The sequence below is a fragment of the Carassius gibelio genome, chromosome B22 (genome assembly GCF_023724105.1).
Source record: "Carassius gibelio isolate Cgi1373 ecotype wild population from Czech Republic chromosome B22, carGib1.2-hapl.c, whole genome shotgun sequence".
Classification (NCBI taxonomy): Eukaryota; Metazoa; Chordata; class Actinopteri; order Cypriniformes; family Cyprinidae; genus Carassius; species Carassius gibelio.
The window spans coordinates 2,284,797-2,305,001 of record NC_068417.1 but is presented as its reverse complement, the minus strand read 5'-3'; the positions used below and the strand labels follow the sequence as shown (position 1 = coordinate 2,305,001).

Below are 20,205 nucleotides of genomic sequence, written 5' to 3'. Positions count from 1 at the left end.
ATTGAAGCTACAAATGACGCGAGGCTGGTGCATCAGGGCACGTTGATGAAGTGAAATCAAAAGTTTATAAAAATAAGTGGAAAAAAACACAATATGAGGCAGCAGGAGGACGAAAAGAAAATGAAAAGAAAAACTGTGGTAGATGTGGGCGCAGACATGCAAGAGACAAATGTCCAGCTAAAGACAGAGAATGTAACAAATGCCACAAAATTGGTCACTTCGCAAACAAATGCAAAACCAGAATGATACAAGAAGTGACTGAAGAAGTAGACAGCTTATTCTTAGGATCAATAAATGAGACTATGACCAAGAATGAGGCTACAGTGGATGAAGTCATCACAGATACAGAGCCACCATGGCGCACAACACTAGTGATAAGCCATACTCCAGTCAGCTTGAAGATTGATTCTGGTGCTGACACGACAATAATAAATGAGGCTACATATAGCAGCCTCCGTGTCAAGCCGAAACTTAGTCCAGTCACCTCTAAACTGGAAAGTCCAGGAGGAAAAGTGGTCCATTTGGGGCAATTCCTAGCTAAGACGCAAGAGACAAAAGGAAGAAAAACAACAGACTGTTACTTTAGAGTAATAGTGGCAAAGTCTACTTGCGATAATTTACTGAGTAGATCTGTCAGTGTTCGTCTGGGTCTAATAAAACACATTGAAGAAGTCAGTGTGTTTGGGGAATTAGGGCTGCTTAAGGGAGACCCCATAAAAATAGTCCTAAAATGCTAAGCCATACAGCGTTGTAGCCCCTCGCCGCATACCCATTCCGCTGCTACCTAAAGTAGAGGAGGAGCTTAAGCGAATGGAGGAAAATGGCATAATAGAGCGCGTGACAGAGCCTACAGAATGGGTAGTGCCTATGGTGCCTGTGATAAAGCCAAACGGTAAAGAATTTGTGTAGGTCTCACTAAACTAAACGAGAACGTGAAAAGAGAAAAATTCATCTTGCCGACCACGGACAGCATCTTACACAAACTGGCTGGAAGTAAGGTGTACACAACTCTGGATGCTGCCAGTGGATTTTGGCAAATGGCTATGGATGAAGAAAGCTAAAAATTAACAACCTTTATAACACCAAATGGTCGATACTGTTTTAAACGGCTCCCATTCGGGATAACATCAGCACCAGAAATATTCCAAAGGAGGATGCAAGAACTACTGCATGATCACGAGGGCACAGTCGTTTATATGGATGATATTCTTGTGTTCGGAGCTACTCTGGAAGAGCACAACAGCCGCCTGAAAAGGGTGATGGAGACAATCCGTGCATCTGGTTTAAAACTTAACCGCCAAAAGTGTAAGTTCAGGCAGGCTTCCATTCACTTCTTGGGCCAGGTCATCAGTCAGGAGGGCATAACTCCAAGCCCAGAAAGAGTGTCCGCCATCACCGCTCTGGAGACACCTACAAATGTGAGTGAGTTAAAAAGAGTACTTGGTATGGTGAATTATGTCGGCAGATACATACCCAATTTGTCACAAATCCTTCATCCCCTTAACGAGTTGTTAAAGAATGCAGTAGCATGGGTGTGGGACTCGCAGCAAGAAGCAGCCTTCCAGAAAGTAAAGTCGCTGATATCCTCTGCACCCGTTCTTCAGTACTTTGATCCAAAACTGCCCACCGTAGTAGGTGCTGACGCATCCAGTTATGGATTAGGAGGGGTGCTGATGCAAAATCATGGAGGCACACTTAAACCGGTAGCCTACTGCTCTCGTACACTAAATGAAGCGGAAAAGAAGTACGCACAAATAGAAAAGGAGTGTCTTGCTAGTGTATGGGCCTCAGAAAAGTTCTATCTATATCTGTGTGGTCTGGAAAGCTACAAACTACTAACGGACCATAAACCACTGGTGACACTCATCAACCACAGAGACCTAGACAAAACTCCACTAAGGTGTCAGCGACTTCTGATCCGCCTAATGAAGTTCAACCCAGTCGCTGAGTACATCCCAGGAAAAAACCTGATAGTACCTGATGTGTTGTCAAGGCACCCAGAGTCAAAAGTGGACGACACAAAACTGAGTGAGGACATCCAGGCATATGTGGACTCCATCGCAGAGCTGGAAAGGCCTAAAACAGTGCTGGAGCGCATAAAAGCAGAGACAGAGAAGGATGAAACCCTGCAGAAAGTCGGACAATACATTAAGTCTGGCTGGCCACGATACAGAAAGGATGTCGTGAGGCCTGCTCTAGACTATTTTATGAAGAGAAGTAGTCTCAGTGAGCATAATGGACTGGTAAAGAGGGGAAACCAAATAGTAATCCCACAAATAATGAGAACTGAGATGCTGGAGAGAATCCACCATGGGCATCAAGGCCTAAACAAATCCAGGGAGAGATACAATGATGCCATCTGGTGGCCAAAGATAAGCCATGCAGTAAAGGAGAAAGTGTCCTCATGCCCACACTGCAATGAGCACAAACCAAGCCAAAGCCGGGAACCACTCATTACAACGCCTTTGCCGAAACTCCCGTGGCAAAAACTAGCTGCAGATCTTTGTGAGTTTAAAGGAAAGCACTTCCTGGTTGTTATTGACTATTATTCAAGATGGCTTGAAGTATTAAGTCTCACCCAGACCACGAGTGAAGCAGTTATAAGTAAGCTGATGAGCATATTTATACGGTTCGGGATACCTGAAGAGCTGATTACGGATAACGGCCCACAGTTCACCTCACGGCAGTTCCAGGACTTCACATCTAAGTATGACATCCAGCATACTACATCAAGCCCATATTATCCCCAAGCTAATGGGATGGCGGAGCGAGCTGTCAGGACCACTAAAAGCATCCTTAGGCAACAAGACCCCCAGCTAGCTCTCCTGATCTACAGGGACACCGCTACGGAGCCGACAAAAGAAAGCCCAGCCAGACTCCTCATGGGAAGGAGAATGCGAACCACAGTCCCCAAGCTCCACCATCAGTTGAGACCGTCATGGCCAAATCTGTCTACAGTCAGGCAGACAGATGCCAAAGCTAAGCAGGCCTACGAATACACCTACAACAGGAGATACTCAGCTAAGCAGCTTCCCGCCTTAGGGGTCGGAGACAGAGTGCGACTGAAAACAGACTCAGAAAAGATATGGAGAGGCACCGGGGTGATTCAGGCTTCGTGTTCCACTCCCCGTTCGTTTGTGGTGAAAATGCCACAAGGAGACACCATCAGACGAAACCGGAGGCACCTGCAGATTGTCAACCAAGAAAGGAACGACTCTCCAACACAATCACCAAAAGTCTCCAACCCGCCGGGCAGCATAACATCAGCTACCTGTCCAACTCAAAATAATTCAGAGACTGGTAGTATAACATCGTCACCCAGAGTTTTGAGAACACGCTCTGGACGTGTTGTGAAACCTGCCGTCAAGTTAACTTACTAGTCAGAAGAAATGAGTTAACTAGTGATGTTCACAAATGAGTACAGACCACTTATGTTGAAGGACAAAAGGGAAGGTCTGAGAAGAATGTTTGTTTATATTTGCTTGTTCAGATGTATTTTGTTAATGTCTACTTAAACAGCAAGTTTAAAAATAATATTGATAAATAGAATAAGAGTTCTTATGTTTATTTAATACATTTTTGGAAAAAAGAGAATATGGAAAATATTGTGTTTTAGACCGAAAAGTAAATTCAGGGTATGTTTCTGAGAAACAGTTGTTTTGTTTAATACTGTATGAATCCTTAGACTAAAAGGGGGAGATGTCACGTGAACCAGTTATGCTCTGTGATTGGATATACGTCAGGGCTTACGTATGGGTGACAGACATACAGAAAGATAACACAAGAGAGATTCTCATGTATGCGGTTGCTTCATGCTGAATAAAGCGAGTTAAAGACGATCTACTGTCTCTTCATATATCTATATATATTATACGAAGATAGATACGCTTCACAAATAGCATTCACTGTCCATTGTTTGTTATCGCAGTCTTTACAACAGTCTCATTTCAGTCAGTCACCGCAGATCACAGTAATCCAGTTCATTAATGGACCAAATTATTATTATAATTTTTTTATTCACTCAGACCTGTACAGTAAAGAATGACAATTGCAAAAAAAGTTACAAATGTCTTTAAGTAAATTGTAATTAGGGATGCACGATCATGATTTTTCATGGCCGATACCGATTTGCGTTTTTTTTTTTTTTTTTTAATCTTTAAACAACAAATAAGAAAGAAGGAAAGTGTGCATAAACAAGATGTTTATTTGGTATTTAATAGCCCAAATTGGCTTTTGACTATTGAAAACAATAACCGTAACCATCTGAAATTAACGGCAGTAACTGCACAGTAAGTAGACTACATTCAATACAAACATAGATGATACAGACCTCAGCATTTAGCTTTTGTTTCTGAATTGTGTTGAAACTACAGAGAACTGGCCTTAAATAAAAGATTAACTGTAACCAGGGTTCTAAATTAACACCCGACAACCCGCCAAATGCGGGTTAAAATTCATTTTGGCGGGTGTTAATTAAAACTTACTAGCCAGTTTGGCTGGTGATGCATGACATGAGGTTCTGTTCTTGGTCATTTATCCCCCTGGCAGCACTTCCTACATTTCCCACGAACACTGTGCTGTAATGCTACGTGATGACGTTTCATATGCTCATTGGCTGCACGCAGTTTGCAGTGAAACCAGCGCGAAAAAACATGGAAACGAATAGTGTCCATCAGAAAACACAAGGAAAAAGAACGAATAGAGCCAGAGTAGGGAGCATAGACTGAAAGAGGAGGGAGTTAGCTATTAAAGAAAAAAATTAAGATTAAACTAAATGTGGCGGTGGTTGGGACAGTTTTCTGGGGGCAAAAAGAGGAACGAGGCAGGGGATGAGGATATTACGGAGAGCCCCGCACGTCACCTGTAGGAGAAAAAAAATCAATCTGTGACGACGGTTTTGCAATACGTCCCCTCAGTTTATAAACCGTACTCACAAATTCATAAACTGTTCCCTCGGTTTAACAAATTGTACCCACGGATTAACAAACCGTGCCCACGAATTCCCAATCCGTGCGCTCAGATTTTGTAAACCGTACCCTCTGTTTTTTAAATCTGTACCCACAAATTCATAATCCGTGCGCACACTTTCACAATCCGTTCCCTCGGATTTGTATTTGTAAACTGACACGCATTTGTAGCTCCGCCCCCACCGGCAGATTCATTTCTGTTTATTAAACATTATTTTTCATAGTATCCAATGAGTCCACGATCAGCATTCACAAATAGTCTTCTTTTTAGCGTTTATTTTAATAGTGATTATTATATTAATCACCAATAGGATAAGACACAGCCGCCTGTGTTTTATGACCAAAAAAAAAAACGCTAAAAAGAAAAAGAAAATAAGGGTAAAAAGCAATACAAAACAAATAATATGCCGGTTATGTTTTCATTCCTTTTCTCTCTAACTGAATGCAATGTTATTTTCGGCCTCATTATTTATTAAAAACATTAACAGTGAAACATGCATCTAACTCCGGCACAGGGGCGGACTTACCCATTAGGCAGGGTAGGCGACTGCCTTGGGCCCCCAAAAGCCAAGGGGCCCCCTAAAATGCTTTTATACGAGATGCGCATTAAGCGCGGACACGCATCACGCGAACGGTTGCTGTTTACGGTGTTTATGACCACGACAACCGTCTGCGTGTCCAAGTTGAACGTGCTTCTTGTGTATCCTGCTTGTAGCAAATGAAAATATTATGCATCTGAAGCTGACTGCCGCACGAGCGTGAGGTCTCTCTTTCCCAGCGCGCGCGCACGCTTCTCTCTTTGCGTCTGCTCTGTTCAGCGAGCGGCTGAAATGAGCTGCGCTTTCAGTTAAAACACAGATATGTTGCTTCTCTAATTTTACATGCAGAATAGCCGAAATCATTGTACATCTATTGTCTTTATCTTGTCTGTAGGCTATTTGATTTTATCAGACGATGGCACGATTATAAATCAGGATTTTTGGGCAGATTAACATCTCGAAAGGGAGAGCTGGTTAATCTTAATTGGTTGCGTTTCAGTCACTATTTCATATTCATCCCGTTGTCTGACAACAAACAGTCACATATATAAATGAAAACAGTTTCTAGAATTTTGCTGCATCAAAATACAGAATGTGGCACAGAGAGGCAAACAAATGTAATAATAAATAATAAATTTAGGCCTTAGAAAAAGTTGCTTAAAAATCTTAATTTAACTAAGTATTAATTTAAGGTACATTTAGAATAGATAAAATGTGTGATTAAATTGTGATTATTCACAAGTTAACTCATGATAATCATGGGATAAATCGCGATTATATATTTTAATTGATTGACAGTTAAAATGACTAAAATTAAAGGTAGGCTTATGCAGGTAACTCATCAGTGGACATTCCTCATCAATATAGACTATATTTTTTCACACTTTTCTCATTCTTACTAATTCAAGTTTTTATATCAATGAACCTCTGAAGGGAACTGGTTGTCTTTAAAAAAGTTTCGATCACATTTTCATTTTATCTGATTAAGTTTCATTTTTGAGCTGAGCTGCTTTGTTTACACCCATTACCGGGGAAACCACTATATTTCTGATGTTCCAAAAACACCTTCTACTGGCAGAGAATGAATGTGCATTTTCAATTATCCAGTCTGCAGTTTTTGTTCAGACCAATGCGAAAATTCACCCACATAAATCTGTTTTAAATGATATAATAATTTATACTTCCGATTCATCCCTTTTCTTAAAAAAAAAGGGTTTAAAGGTTCAGTTGTGATGTTTATCATTTTATAATTTATTTAGTTTTTTAGCAGCAAGCATCATGACAAAAAAGGAACCTCAAGGTTGATCTAGGTAAATGTGTGCAAATGTATAGGGCCCCATTCCTATATTTGCCTGGGGCCCCCAATTCACTAAATCCGCCCCTGCTCCGGCAGGTGGGGTGGATGGAGCTTAGTTTAATAAAATCAGAAAAATAAGTCTTCATGCATGTTAAGAAAGAATTGTACACAAGCATTTACAAAACTGTCAAAGTTTATTTAAAAATAAAGCAATTCATGAATTATTTTCTTGTGAACATTTATTTAGCCTACAAATTAAAATGATAAAAATAACTTTATTTTTATTTTTATCATTATTATATATTATTATACAGGTTATGCATAAGAAACTTTTATCCAAAACAATTTACAACTGGAACAGGAAAAAACAGGAAAAATTTACTCCAGAGTTAGTCACAATGCCAGGTTTATTTTACAATAATAATCAGTTGCTATTATAAGATTATTGCTTTATTATTATTAAACCTATTCCACATAATAATAGTCAATAAAACTGTATGTTAACAGGAGCTTGCTGCATCAATCCGTGAGTACGGTTTACAGATCCGTGGGAACGTATTGCGAAAGTGTGCGCACGGATTATGAATTTGTGGGTACGGATTCAAAAACCGAGGGTACGGTTTACAAAAACTGAGCGCACGGATTGGAAATTCGTGGGCACAATTTGTTAAACCAAGGTAACAGTTTATGAATTCGTGAGTACGGTTTATAAACTGATGTTTTTCTTGCCAACAATGTTAATAAAATGATCAAATGCATTTAGTGGCACTCATAATTTGTTATTTTTACCGGGAAAAAAAAATGGCTATTGGAAATTCTGATTGGCTGGTAACTTTAGAAAGTTACCAGCCACATTGGCTGGTGATCAAAAAAGTTAATTTAGAACCCTGACTGTAACCATGTGAAATTAAAGGCAACAACTGCATAGTTCTACAATCCAAACAACACAATCAACACACATTCAATAAGAGGTTTCTTAATCAGCATTCAGTATTTTAGTTTGGTTTTAAAAAAAGGTCTTTACCAGTGAGACTAAATAAAAGTATGCTATATAAACGCATTATTCCAAACTGTTAAAATCAAATGATGTTGGTGCGAATAAAACAAAGATGCAAAGTGTCATGGTAAATATTCACATATATATATATATATATATATATATATATATATATATATATATATATATATATATATATATATATATATTTTTTTTTTTTTTTTTTTTTTTTTTTTTTTACTTGGAAAAATAAATAACTATTGTCTCAAGTTAAAAAATATAGATGTCCATCATTACCCTATTTTTTTTTTTAATTGGATGAATTAAACACTTTTTTGCAAGCTCTACTTTACAAAAAAACAACAACAAACATTTCAGTTTTGTCACAGTTAGTCCGTTTCGTTTCTCATCCAACACGTGAGAAGTTGATCTGAACATCCTTCACTGTCTCCTCTTGTGGAGGGCGCGGACAGGTACAGATACTCTCTCGATAAAGAGACTCTTATTTTGTTCAGTCGGCTGTTTGCTTCCTGTTATCTGTGCTTCAGACGTGTAGCTCTGCACTTCCGGCGCTGATTGGCTGTCCATGTCCTGCGAACAGATTTCGAAATACTTCCACACAAATGATATGATAGCGAATGATTACAACTGTGCATGCGGGCGTACTTCCGGAAAAATCGGTCGAAAAATGACCAAAAGCCAATTGCGTTTTTTAAGCGCAAACCGTCCGATTTATGGCCTTTCAACCGGTGAATCCCTAATTGTAATTCAGAAACAGAATTTTCTTGATTTCTCACATTTAAACTAAATTCTCACATTTAATGTTATTTTAAGTAGTTCTGTAGTTCATCCTGTGTCTACTTTGTTCATTTTTTTTCTTCTGTTTTTGTTTATGGTCATGTTTTCAGGTTTTAGCAACATTTCATTTACTTCACTGTATGATGTTTACTCAATATTAATTTAACTCACACATGAGCATAACGTGTCTGATTCATTGTGTTTTCTTTTTATGTCTTCAGTCTGTATGGATGCAGTATTACAGCGAAACAGTGTCTCATCCTGACTTCAGCTCTGAAATCAAACCCATCACACCTGAGAGAACTGAACCTGAGCTGTAATGAACTACTAGGAGACTCTGGAGTGAAACACCTCAGTGATCTACTGATGAACACACAATTCAAGCTGGAGAAACTAGAGTTAGTATCATTATACTCTACAGCACTTACAGTCAGATTAAAGATTACTGTTTACTTTCAGGAAAAGGAAAGGAAAGGATGTGACGTGTGGCCAAATATAGTGTCCCATAATCTGTACATGTGCTCTGCATTTAACACACACACACACACACACACACACACACACACATTCACACACTCACACACACACACACACTCTCTCTCTCACACACACCTTGAACACACACACACAGTGAACACACACACAGTGAACACACACACACCGTGAACACACACACCTTGAAAACACACACTCACTCTCATACACACACACACAGTGAAAACACACTCTCTCACATGCAGACACACAGTGAACACACACACACACACACACCTGCAGTTGTGGTTCAGTTCTTGCTCGAGGGTCTCATCTCAGTCAGTCACCGGAGATCACAGTAATCCAATTCATTAATGGACCAAAATATTATTTTATATAATATTTTTATTCACTCAGACATGTACAGTAAATAATGACAGTATCAAAAAAAGTAAAAAATATATTTAAATAAATTGTAATTCAGAAACAGAATTTTCTTGATTTCTCACATTTAATGTTATTTTAAGTAGTTCTGTAGTTCATCCTGTGTCTACTTTGTTCATCTTTTTTCTTCTGTTTTTGTTTATGTCATATAATAAGGTTTTTGGTCATGTTTTATTTATTGCACTGTATGGTGATAACACATGATGAATTACTCACACATGAACATAACGTGTCTGATTCATTGTGTTTTCTCTTTCTGTCTTCAGTCTGTGGGGATGCAGTTTTACAGAGAAACAGTGTCTCATCCTGACTTCAGCTCTGAAATCAAACCCATCACACCTGAGAGAGCTGAACCTGAGCTGGAATCAAATAAAAAACACAGGAGTGAATCACTTATGTGACGTACTGAAGGATTCACGCTGTAAACTGGAGAGATTGAGGTCAGTAACATTCACAGACAAGAATCAAAATGATGAAAATCACTTTGTTTAACTCTTATGTGCTGTTCAAGATCTTTTGAGACCCCAAATGATGTTTGCTGAAATAAAAACAAATGTTCCTTTATCTAAATGACACGAGACTTTGTACGGTTGTCAACACTCGGTGCTATTCTTTATATATAAAATTATATTCTTTTTATATAAAAATCTATTTAAAAATATTTTTTTAATTAATACATATTTTACATTTACAAAATATCATAAATCCTTCAAAAAAAAAAACTACATAAATGTAGAGTGAAAACATTAATAAATGACACATTTTGTAACAAAATGTCGTTTTGTTGGCTGTTCTCTGGAGAGCCCAAACAGCACGAGTGTCGTCCCCAAACGAACAGCACATAAGAGTTGAACAAAACACTTTATACTCAATATCTCATGATGAATGCGTTCACATTATATTTGTGAAAGATTCTTCATCTTAATGATTTGTTTGTAAGATGATCTCTCTTCCTCTGTTTGTCTCTTTCTAGTCTTTATGGCTGTGGCATTACAGATGTTTCTTCTTTAACTCAGTCTTTGACAAACACAAAAGCTCTGCAGTTTCTAAAAGAGATTAATCTGAGATATAATAAGATTGAAGACTCAAAGCAGAAGCTCATTGATGTGCTACGAGACTCAAACTGTGAACTGAGGTGAGTAAACTTCACTTTGTGAAATTAAAGAGATTCATTTACCTCTGATATGTGAACAAATATATACTTTCAGATATTTACTGCTTTATTAATGAGATCAGTAATAGTGAATCATTAGAGTTTGAAATAGATTTGTTCAGATTGTAGGAAAACGCTGGTAAAATCAGAGCAGATTCAGCTTCAGCTCACAGTCGTCCAGCATCACATGATCAATGTCTCTGTGTCTTGTGTGTTTTTACTTTGACAAGCAACACGTCACATTACTTTACACTTACTTTCTGTAAGAGATAATGTCCCTCCAGCCGCTTGTTATCACAGAATAAACCCGACAGGGTGATCAGGACTTGTGTCCTCCTGAAGAGACTTATTCTGTGATAACATCCGGCTGCATCTGCATTATCACACTTATTATATGCTTTCTTGACACACAAGTGAAGAATTAGACACAATTTAGATTCAGCTAAACACTTCTGGTCAGTTAGCAACAACTTGAACAACAAGACACACTTTGAACAATGTCTCCTCAAGTCTACTATTAACAGGAATCTCCTGCGGTTTGGTTTGAGGGTAAATCCAGTCAGTAACTGAGGCACAAGCTAATAGCAGTTGTGTTTGAATGAAACGAGTGAGAGCGCGGTGCTGTGATACGAGAGAAGTCAAAGAAACGGCCGACTCAAATACCGTATGACTGTGTGTTATTCTGCTGCTAATGACACACACCTAATGAATAACACACCTCCGAATGTCACCACTGACCAATCAGAATCCAGTATTCCAGCGAGCTGTGCAATCATTTCACTTATTTACTGAGACCAACACAAACATGTTTAAACTAGAGACAAACAGCTTTAACTAGTGACACATTTAACTGAAAGATTGGTGTTTTAAGACTAAATCACATTTGTGTTTGTTCCTTGTCATTTATTATATTTGGTGTAAACTCGATAGTGTGTGTTTCTCTTTATATTGACTCAATAGAGACACAAACAGACAAACATATGAATGGAATTAATGTATTAAAGCTATAAATGTATTTAAAACCCACATACTGTTTTAGAAATATCTATGCACTTTTTAACTCAATTTTTTTCTCTCCTTACAGTGTTGATGACGATTCAAGATTTCCTCATATACTTCAGAGGATGATGAATTTCAGATGAGTCTGTCTGGCTCTTCAGTTTAATAATATTTCTATTAAACTCATTTATAATGATTCAGATGTTTAAATGTGATTGTCAAGTGCAGCACTTAAATGTGTCAAAATATATAACGCAAATCTACAATGTGTGAAATGTCCATGTTACTTAAAACATTTCCATGATCTCTTACATTTTCTACTCATTGTTATTCTATTTAATTCTATATTAAGTTAGCTCTGTGTCTGTCTGTTGCTAACAATCACAAATCCTCTCATTACAACAAACAAAGCAGAAACACAGTGTCAATAAAAGCTGGATTGTGCAGTTTTGACAGATGAATTGATTAAAACGGGAGTTTTCACACAGTGAGTTTGTGTTGAACTGACTGACAGCTTCAGTGTTTAGAAATGCTGCGCCTTTTACTCGCTGTTTGTCTCACTTTATTCACTATTTGAAGAAAAGGTTGTTTTTCATCAGACTGTGACTTGAGTACAAAAAATGAGAGAAATGTATTTTTAATAATAAAATACAATTTAAATGGTATAATATTCAGATTTGAAGCGTTGAAGTGTGTGTGAAGTATGTGAATGTGGAGGGAGTATTTAGAGACAGTCCCAGCCCTGAACACAGAGTGTAGCTCCGCTGAAATCATTCATCAATTCATGGAGTTGATGACTTTAGACAAGACTTCGGTCTCTCCGCTCCTTATCTGCTCTCACACAGGGTACTTCTTATTGAAATATTAGTTTCTCTCAAGCTATCACCATAATTGAAAAAAATAAAAACCAATTGGCTGATTTTTTTTTTTTTTCTGAGATATCTAATCTTAATCTGATCCAATGAGGGATATTTCCACTGAAGAGTGTTAACTTTGGAGAGCAGCCACACAAATGTTTGGAGCAGACACCGCTCAGACACACTCTTGTCTGAGGCTTGTGGGGTTCAGGGGGCAGTCATCATAGTCTTCCTCATTCTCTGCCTCAACAATGTCTCCATTAAGAAGAGCCAGATTGTGAAGCACAGTGCAGCATGCAACAACCTCAGGAATGAAGGCAGGGCTGTTCCTCAGCTCCCTGGCATCATGCACAGACCCAGGATTTCCCAAAAAGATGTCAACTGGAGTTATGACCTAGGTGTGCATTTTACCAGATGTTACCTACAGTTTATTCAAACATTATGGTCATCGACCAGTGATTGATATCTCAAACATAATAATAGCGTGTTGAATAATATGATCACATTGTGATTAATTAAATAAATAGAACCGAATGTCAGGACTTTACTGAGTCATATGCAAACCTAGTATTTATATTTACTGTATATAGCTCCTGTCAAAAAACAACCAGACCGTTATTTCCGGCATGACGATCGAGTCGGTCCCAAAAATACCTCTCAATGTGCCCTCGTGGACTCGCGTCAAGGGCCCTATAGGTCTGCACTACATGAGGTCACCAAAGTGTGGACTCTGAGGAAGTCCACAAGTCAAGAGTGTGCCATTTGGGACAGGGCCTTTGGTCTCTGCAGAGCAAAAGTGGGCATTTATGGCCTTGTGGGTGTTTTCAAACTGCTGGGTGTTTCTAAATCATGAAGAAGATAAATCTGCAGAGACAGAGTTTACTGAAGAACAGAGAGAACATGAGAGATCTAGAACCCTGCAGAACCAAACACACTGGAGAACAAACAGCTTGTGTTTATTCTGCATCCTTCAGTAATGAGACTAAAGAACATTTAAAGTTATCAGCAGTTCAGCAGATTTAGTGTTTGTAGATGAAATATCTCAAGAGTTGTAAAAAAAAAAAGTTAAAAATTAAAGCAATAAATATACTTTCTAACTCAGGGTACAAAATAGGGACTGAAACACAAATGTTCAGCTTATACCCTGAGTGTTGTTAAGTGAAAAATATTGGTCAGTTAATTAGATTAAAACAGTTATTAATTATCTAATACGTTTTTAGTATAGTATATTAGTGTTAATATTGTATTTATAATATAATATTATATTTGTGTAGTTGATCAAACATCAAATAGTTAGCACTACAGAAACACTGGATATGTATGTTTTTTTTTCGTTTTTTTCTTGGATGTAGATCAATGAAACATTATGTTCATTTTTTTTTTTTTTACATAACATTTTTTATGTAAAAGTGAAAATTATTATAATATTGTTGTGTAGCCATCATCAACTTTTACATCATATTTCTACAACTTTTAAAAAAAAAATGTATTTATATTATCACTTTTTTTTACTTTTTTTTTAAATTTCAATAAGTTTGTAATAAACTTATTCTTTATAGGAAATGTACTTGCAAATCTTCGTTTCCTGTGTCGCGTATCAGGTGAGTTAAAGTTCCCGCAGAGTTGAAATTTGCTCTGACTAATGTGTGGTCACCTACCAGCAAAACTTTTACCTTAAAGGATTTATTTGATTCTAAGAATTAGGACATTTTATATTTTAAAAAGGACCTGGTTACACACACTACATTACATTCACATTACATGTATTCATTTAGCAGACGCTTTTATCCAAAGTGACTTACAAATGAGGACAATGGAAGTAATCAAAAACAACCGAAAGAGAAATGATATATAAGTGCTGTAACAAGTCTCAGCTCAGAACACAAAGCAAGGGCCTTTAAATAATATAATAAATAAAAAAAGAAAATAGATAATTGTAAAAGAATAGAGCAAGCTAGTGTTAGGGGTCTTTATATATATATAACAAATATAAAATATACATACTAGTGATCTAAGTTCAATTTCTGAGTTGCTACCGTCTATGTTTTTTTTTAAATTCCTCACGGGTCTCTGGTGGCAGAGTTGGTTTTTCAACTATTTTTAAAATGAGCTTGAATTGTCGGACTCTGCACACTACACATTATGCTAGTTTTGAGTTGTGCAATACTCTGTGCTGTGGTCTATCGTCCTCCAAAATTCAACAAGCCGAGTAAGAGATTTTACAGACTTTTTGGGCAATATATGTTTAAAATATGATAAACTTTTTCATACAAAGTTCATTTATTTCAGTGTATCAACTCAAATGACACATCTGTGTGTGTTATGTATGTATTATTTATCAGTTTTTTTAAGAAGGCTTTGACTTCAAAACATACTGTAATGCCACCATATGATGTAACTATGAGCCATGAAGTTAATAAAATTGGTATATTATTCTCTCTATTCTGCATTTCACCTCTGTTATAATTTTTTTTTATTTCTAATAAACTTGACTTTGTATATTAATTATTGTGGTGATCGTAATTAAGCAGGTGACATTCAGCACCATGTTCAGCAGCATCAGTGCCACCCTGTGATGTTCAGGACCAGGGACAGCTCCATCAGTGTCACCCTGTGATGTTCAGGACCAGGGACAGCTCCATCAGTGTCACCCTGTGATGTTCAGGACCAGGGACAGCTCCATCAGTGCCACCCTGTGATGTTCAGGACCAGGGACAGCTCCATCAGTGTCACCCTGTGATGTTCAGGACCAGGGACAGCTCCATCAGTGCCACCCTGTGATGTCAGGACCAGGGACAGCTCCATCAGTGTCACCCTGTGATGTTCAGGACCAGGGACAGCTCCATCAGTGTCACCCTGCGATGTTCAGGACGAGGGACAGCTCCATCAGTGCCACCCTGCGATGTTCAGGACCAGGGATAGCTCCTCCAACACAGGTGTGCACAGTTTCTCCTCTGACAGAGAGCCTCAGCTGCATCTCGTTTAACTCTGCGTGGAGGACACTTGGTATACAGCAACCTACAAAGGGCTCCAACATAATGAGAAAACCAGACAAAGATGATAAAAAAGCACTGAGCACTGTGAATGTTAGAGACTCATGTTATATTTATAACAATCATGGTTTGATGTTTGAATTGTATTTCAGGGCAGATTGTGAAGACAGATAAATAAGAAATGTTGTGACAACCTGGACAGAAGTCAGTTTCAGATCCAGGCTCCAAACCAGACTTCGTCTTTATATATATATATAACAAATATAAAATATACATACTAGTGATCTAAGTTCAATTTCTGAGTTGCTACCGTCTGTGTTTTTTTAAAATTCCTCACGGGTCTCTGGTGGCAGAGTTGGTTTTTCAACTATTTTTAAAATGAGCTTGAATTGTCGGACTCTGCACACTACACATTATGCTAGTTTTGAGTTGTGCAATACTCTGTGCTGTGGTCTATCGTCCTCCAAAATTCAACAAGCCGAGTAAGAGATTTTACAGACTTTTTGGGCAATATATGTTTAAAATATGATAAACTTTTTCATACAAAGTTCATTTATTTCAGTGTATCAACTCAAATGACACATCTGTGTGTGTTATGTATGTATTATTTATCAGTTTTTTTAAGAAGGCTTTGACTTCAAAACATACTGTAATGCCACCATATGATGTAACTATGAGCCATGAAGTTAATAAAATTGGTATATTATTCTCTCTATTCTGCATTTCACCTCTGTTATAATTTTTTTTTATTTCTAATAAACTTGACTTTGTATATTAATTATTGTGGTGATCGTAATTAAGCAGGTGACATTCAGCACCATGTTCAGCAGCATCAGTGCCACCCTGTGATGTTCAGGACCAGGGACAGCTCCATCAGTGTCACCCTGTGATGTTCAGGACCAGGGACAGCTCCATCAGTGTCACCCTGTGATGTTCAGGACCAGGGACAGCTCCATCAGTGCCACCCTGTGATGTTCAGGACCAGGGACAGCTCCATCAGTGTCACCCTGTGATGTTCAGGACCAGGGACAGCTCCATCAGTGCCACCCTGTGATGTCAGGACCAGGGACAGCTCCATCAGTGTCACCCTGTGATGTTCAGGACCAGGGACAGCTCCATCAGTGTCACCCTGCGATGTTCAGGACGAGGGACAGCTCCATCAGTGCCACCCTGCGATGTTCAGGACCAGGGATAGCTCCTCCAACACAGGTGTGCACAGTTTCTCCTCTGACAGAGAGCCTCAGCTGCATCTCGTTTAACTCTGCGTGGAGGACACTTGGTATACAGCAACCTACAAAGGGCTCCAACATAATGAGAAAACCAGACAAAGATGATAAAAAAGCACTGAGCACTGTGAATGTTAGAGACTCATGTTATATTTATAACAATCATGGTTTGATGTTTGAATTGTATTTCAGGGCAGATTGTGAAGACAGATAAATAAGAAATGTTGTGACAACCTGGACAGAAGTCAGTTTCAGATCCAGGCTCCAAACCAGACTTCGTCTTTATATATATATATAACAAATATAAAATATACATACTAGTGATCTAAGTTCAATTTCTGAGTTGCTACCGTTTGTGTTTTTTTAAAATTCCTCACGGGTCTCTGGTGGCAGATTTGGTTTTTCAACTATTTTTAAAATGAGCTTGAATTGTCGGACTCTGCACACTACACATTATGCTAGTTTTGAGTTGTGCAATACTCTGTGCTGTGGTCTATCGTCCTCCAAAATTCAACAAGCCGAGTAAGAGATTTTACAGACTTTTTGGGCAATATATGTTTAAAATATGATAAACTTTTTCATACAAAGTTCATTTATTTCAGTGTATCAACTCAAATGACACATCTGTGTGTGTTATGTATGTATTATTTATCAGTTTTTTTAAGAAGGCTTTGACTTCAAAACATACTGTAATGCCACCATATGATGTAACTATGAGCCATGAAGTTAATAAAATTTGTATATTATTCTCTCTATTCTGCATTTCACCTCTGTTATAATTTTTTTATTTCTAATAAACTTGACTTTGTATATTAATTATTGTGGTGATCGTAATTAAGCAGGTGACGTTCAGCACCATGTTCAGCAGCATCAGTGCCACCCTGTGATGTTCAGGACCAGGGACAGCTCCATCAGTGTCACCCTGTGATGTTCAGGACCAGGGACACCTCCATCAGTGTCACCCTGTGATGTTCAGGACCAGGGACAGCTCCATCAGTGTCACCCTGTGATGTTCAGGACCAGGGACCGCTCCATCAGTGTCACCCTGTGATGTTCAGGACCAGGGACAGCTCCATCAGTGCCACCCTGTGATGTTCAGGACCAGGGACAGCTCCATCAGCGTCACCCTGTGATGTTCAGGACCAGGGACAGCTCCATCAGCGTCACCCTGTGATGTTCAGGACCAGGGATAGCTCCATCAGTGCCACCCTGTGATGTTCAGGACCAGGGAAAGCAGCATCAGTGCCACCCTGTGATGTTCAGGACCAGGGACAGCTCCATCAGTGCCACCCTGTGATGTTCAGGACCAGGGATAGCTCCTCCAACACAGGTGTGCACAGTTTCTCCTCTGACAGAGAGCCTCAGCTGCATCTCGTTTAACTCTGCGTGGAGGACACTTGGTATACAGCAACCTACAAAGGACTCCAACATAATGAGAAAACCATACAAAGATGATAAAAAAGCACTGAGCACTGTGAATGTTAGAGACTCATGTTATATTTATAACAATCATGGTTTGATGTTTGAATTGTATTTCAGGGCAGATTGTGAAGACAGATAAATAAGAAATGTTGTAACAACCTGGACAGAAGTCAGTTCCATAACCAGCCTCCACACCAGACTTCTCATATTGACTGCTGTCTAATAGCACATCATTTGTTCTCTTCAGAATCAGGTGCATGCAGATATTACTCAGAAGCATGAACACAAATATTGCAAGAATAGGGAATGTGCCTTATTCAGGATATGAATGTTAAATGTTTTGAAAAAACGAATTTATAACATCAAAAAAAAAAAAAAAAAAAAAAAACGTTATCATGTTATTTTCACAACGTGAAAAAAAAAAAAAAAAAAAAAAAAACGTTTTTACACCGTTGTTGTATTTGCTGAGTAATAACGTCTTTTGTCGAGCCTGAGGAGGTGAATGGTGCTTCTCAAACAGAAGGATGCATCCTGAAATTCTGATGATCAGAACCGACTCGTTTTCTTTCCGTTTATTTTCGTGAATTTTAATGTGTGCAGTCTTTTGATTTGATTTGAACTGAAAAAAAGGCACTGAATCAGGAGTCGATTATTCCCCTTGATGGAATCGATTCCTTTGGATTCGACTCTGATTCCCAGCGCCTCCACATTCCCAGATTTCCCAGCCCTGGCCTGCAGCGAGGACACTGCGCAGATAGAAAGAGAGAAAGCGTAGCTCGCTGGATTTCATCCACTTTATGTCCTAAACAACATTTGTACAGGTAGGTTATAACTTTAGCACAGACTCTACTAATTGTAACAATCGCGAACATTGTTTTTGTATATTTAATCCAATCCGTCTCAGAGATGTGCGAAATAATAGCTGAAAAGCGACAGGCCCAAAGCACAGAAAAAATGAGCGTTTTAAATACTTATAAAGTCTCTTTTATAGTGGACAAGACCGCAAGTGTGTTTTTAAAGAGAGGTTATTGAACACGCATCTGTTTCTGAAAGTGTTTTTCGTGATTCTGCTTCTGTGTTATGCTGTTGTTTCTGTGATGTGAAATCGAAAGTATTTTTAACCAGCCATTTCTCAGTCCGAGTGACGTCACCGCTTCCGCGTCCAATCAGATATCACGAGAAAACAACAAAAGGTGCTAATAATATACACTCACAATGTGATTATAATACTACCAAAAATTGATAAACATAACTTTTAACAACATACCGAAATCACAGATAACCAGACAATGAAAATATAAATAAATAAATATAAAACTGATTTGTGTTTGGGACTATGTGAGCACGGAGACTGTAGTGTACACCGTGAGTCTGAAAAGGGTTATCTTAAATGTTAAATATGAATAAACAGTGCTTATGCACGGCTGCTGAGGTAGTATTCTCAAGTGAAGTGAGTTGAACACTTAACAACCGAATAAGACCAGTGCATTAGTTTGTAACTCACTTTATTTTATAGTGTTTTTGTTGCTGTTGCTGCTAACTGAACATATTTCTTCTTCTCATTAACCTCATCATCTCCAGGTCACACTGAACAGCAGATTGTTGTCTCAAGCCAGTGCTGATCAATGACAGTTTAGCTGCAGTCTGTCAGAGAAGAGAGGAAAGATGAGTCTCTCACAGAAACAGAGGTAAGACTGAGTCTGTTTTCAGAGAATCATTTTAAACACTGCTGCACTTTCAGAGGATTGCTGGAAAAAACTAAACCTTAACAAACTGTGTTTTATATTTACAAATGATTTGCAGAACTTCAAAGCTTCAGAACTTCTTAATTAAAAAATAAATAAATACATAAAAATATTTAAAAAGTAGCCTTAAATGATAAATATCTGAGAAATAGAAATCAAAATAGTAATTTTACAATCACTCTTCAGCACTGGATATGTACTTTGTAAATTACTTCACATTAGTGATTTTGGTTTTTAGGTCCTAAATTATTTTTCAAACATTAAAAATGACTCTTAATTTAAAGGTTCATATGA

At 38.1% G+C, this 20,205-nt stretch overlaps 1 protein-coding gene across 1 annotated transcript in view; it reads left to right on the top strand.

The window, feature by feature from the left end:
* LOC127987559 (uncharacterized) overlaps window positions 1-20,205 on the top strand; it is a 1,718,354-nt gene that overhangs the window by 1,422,871 nt on the left and 275,278 nt on the right. The window contains exon 72 of the mRNA XM_052589927.1: window positions 8,820-8,996. Coding sequence (XP_052445887.1) covers window positions 8,820-8,996 — 177 coding nt within the window. The remainder of the gene's footprint in view (window positions 1-8,819; window positions 8,997-20,205) is intronic.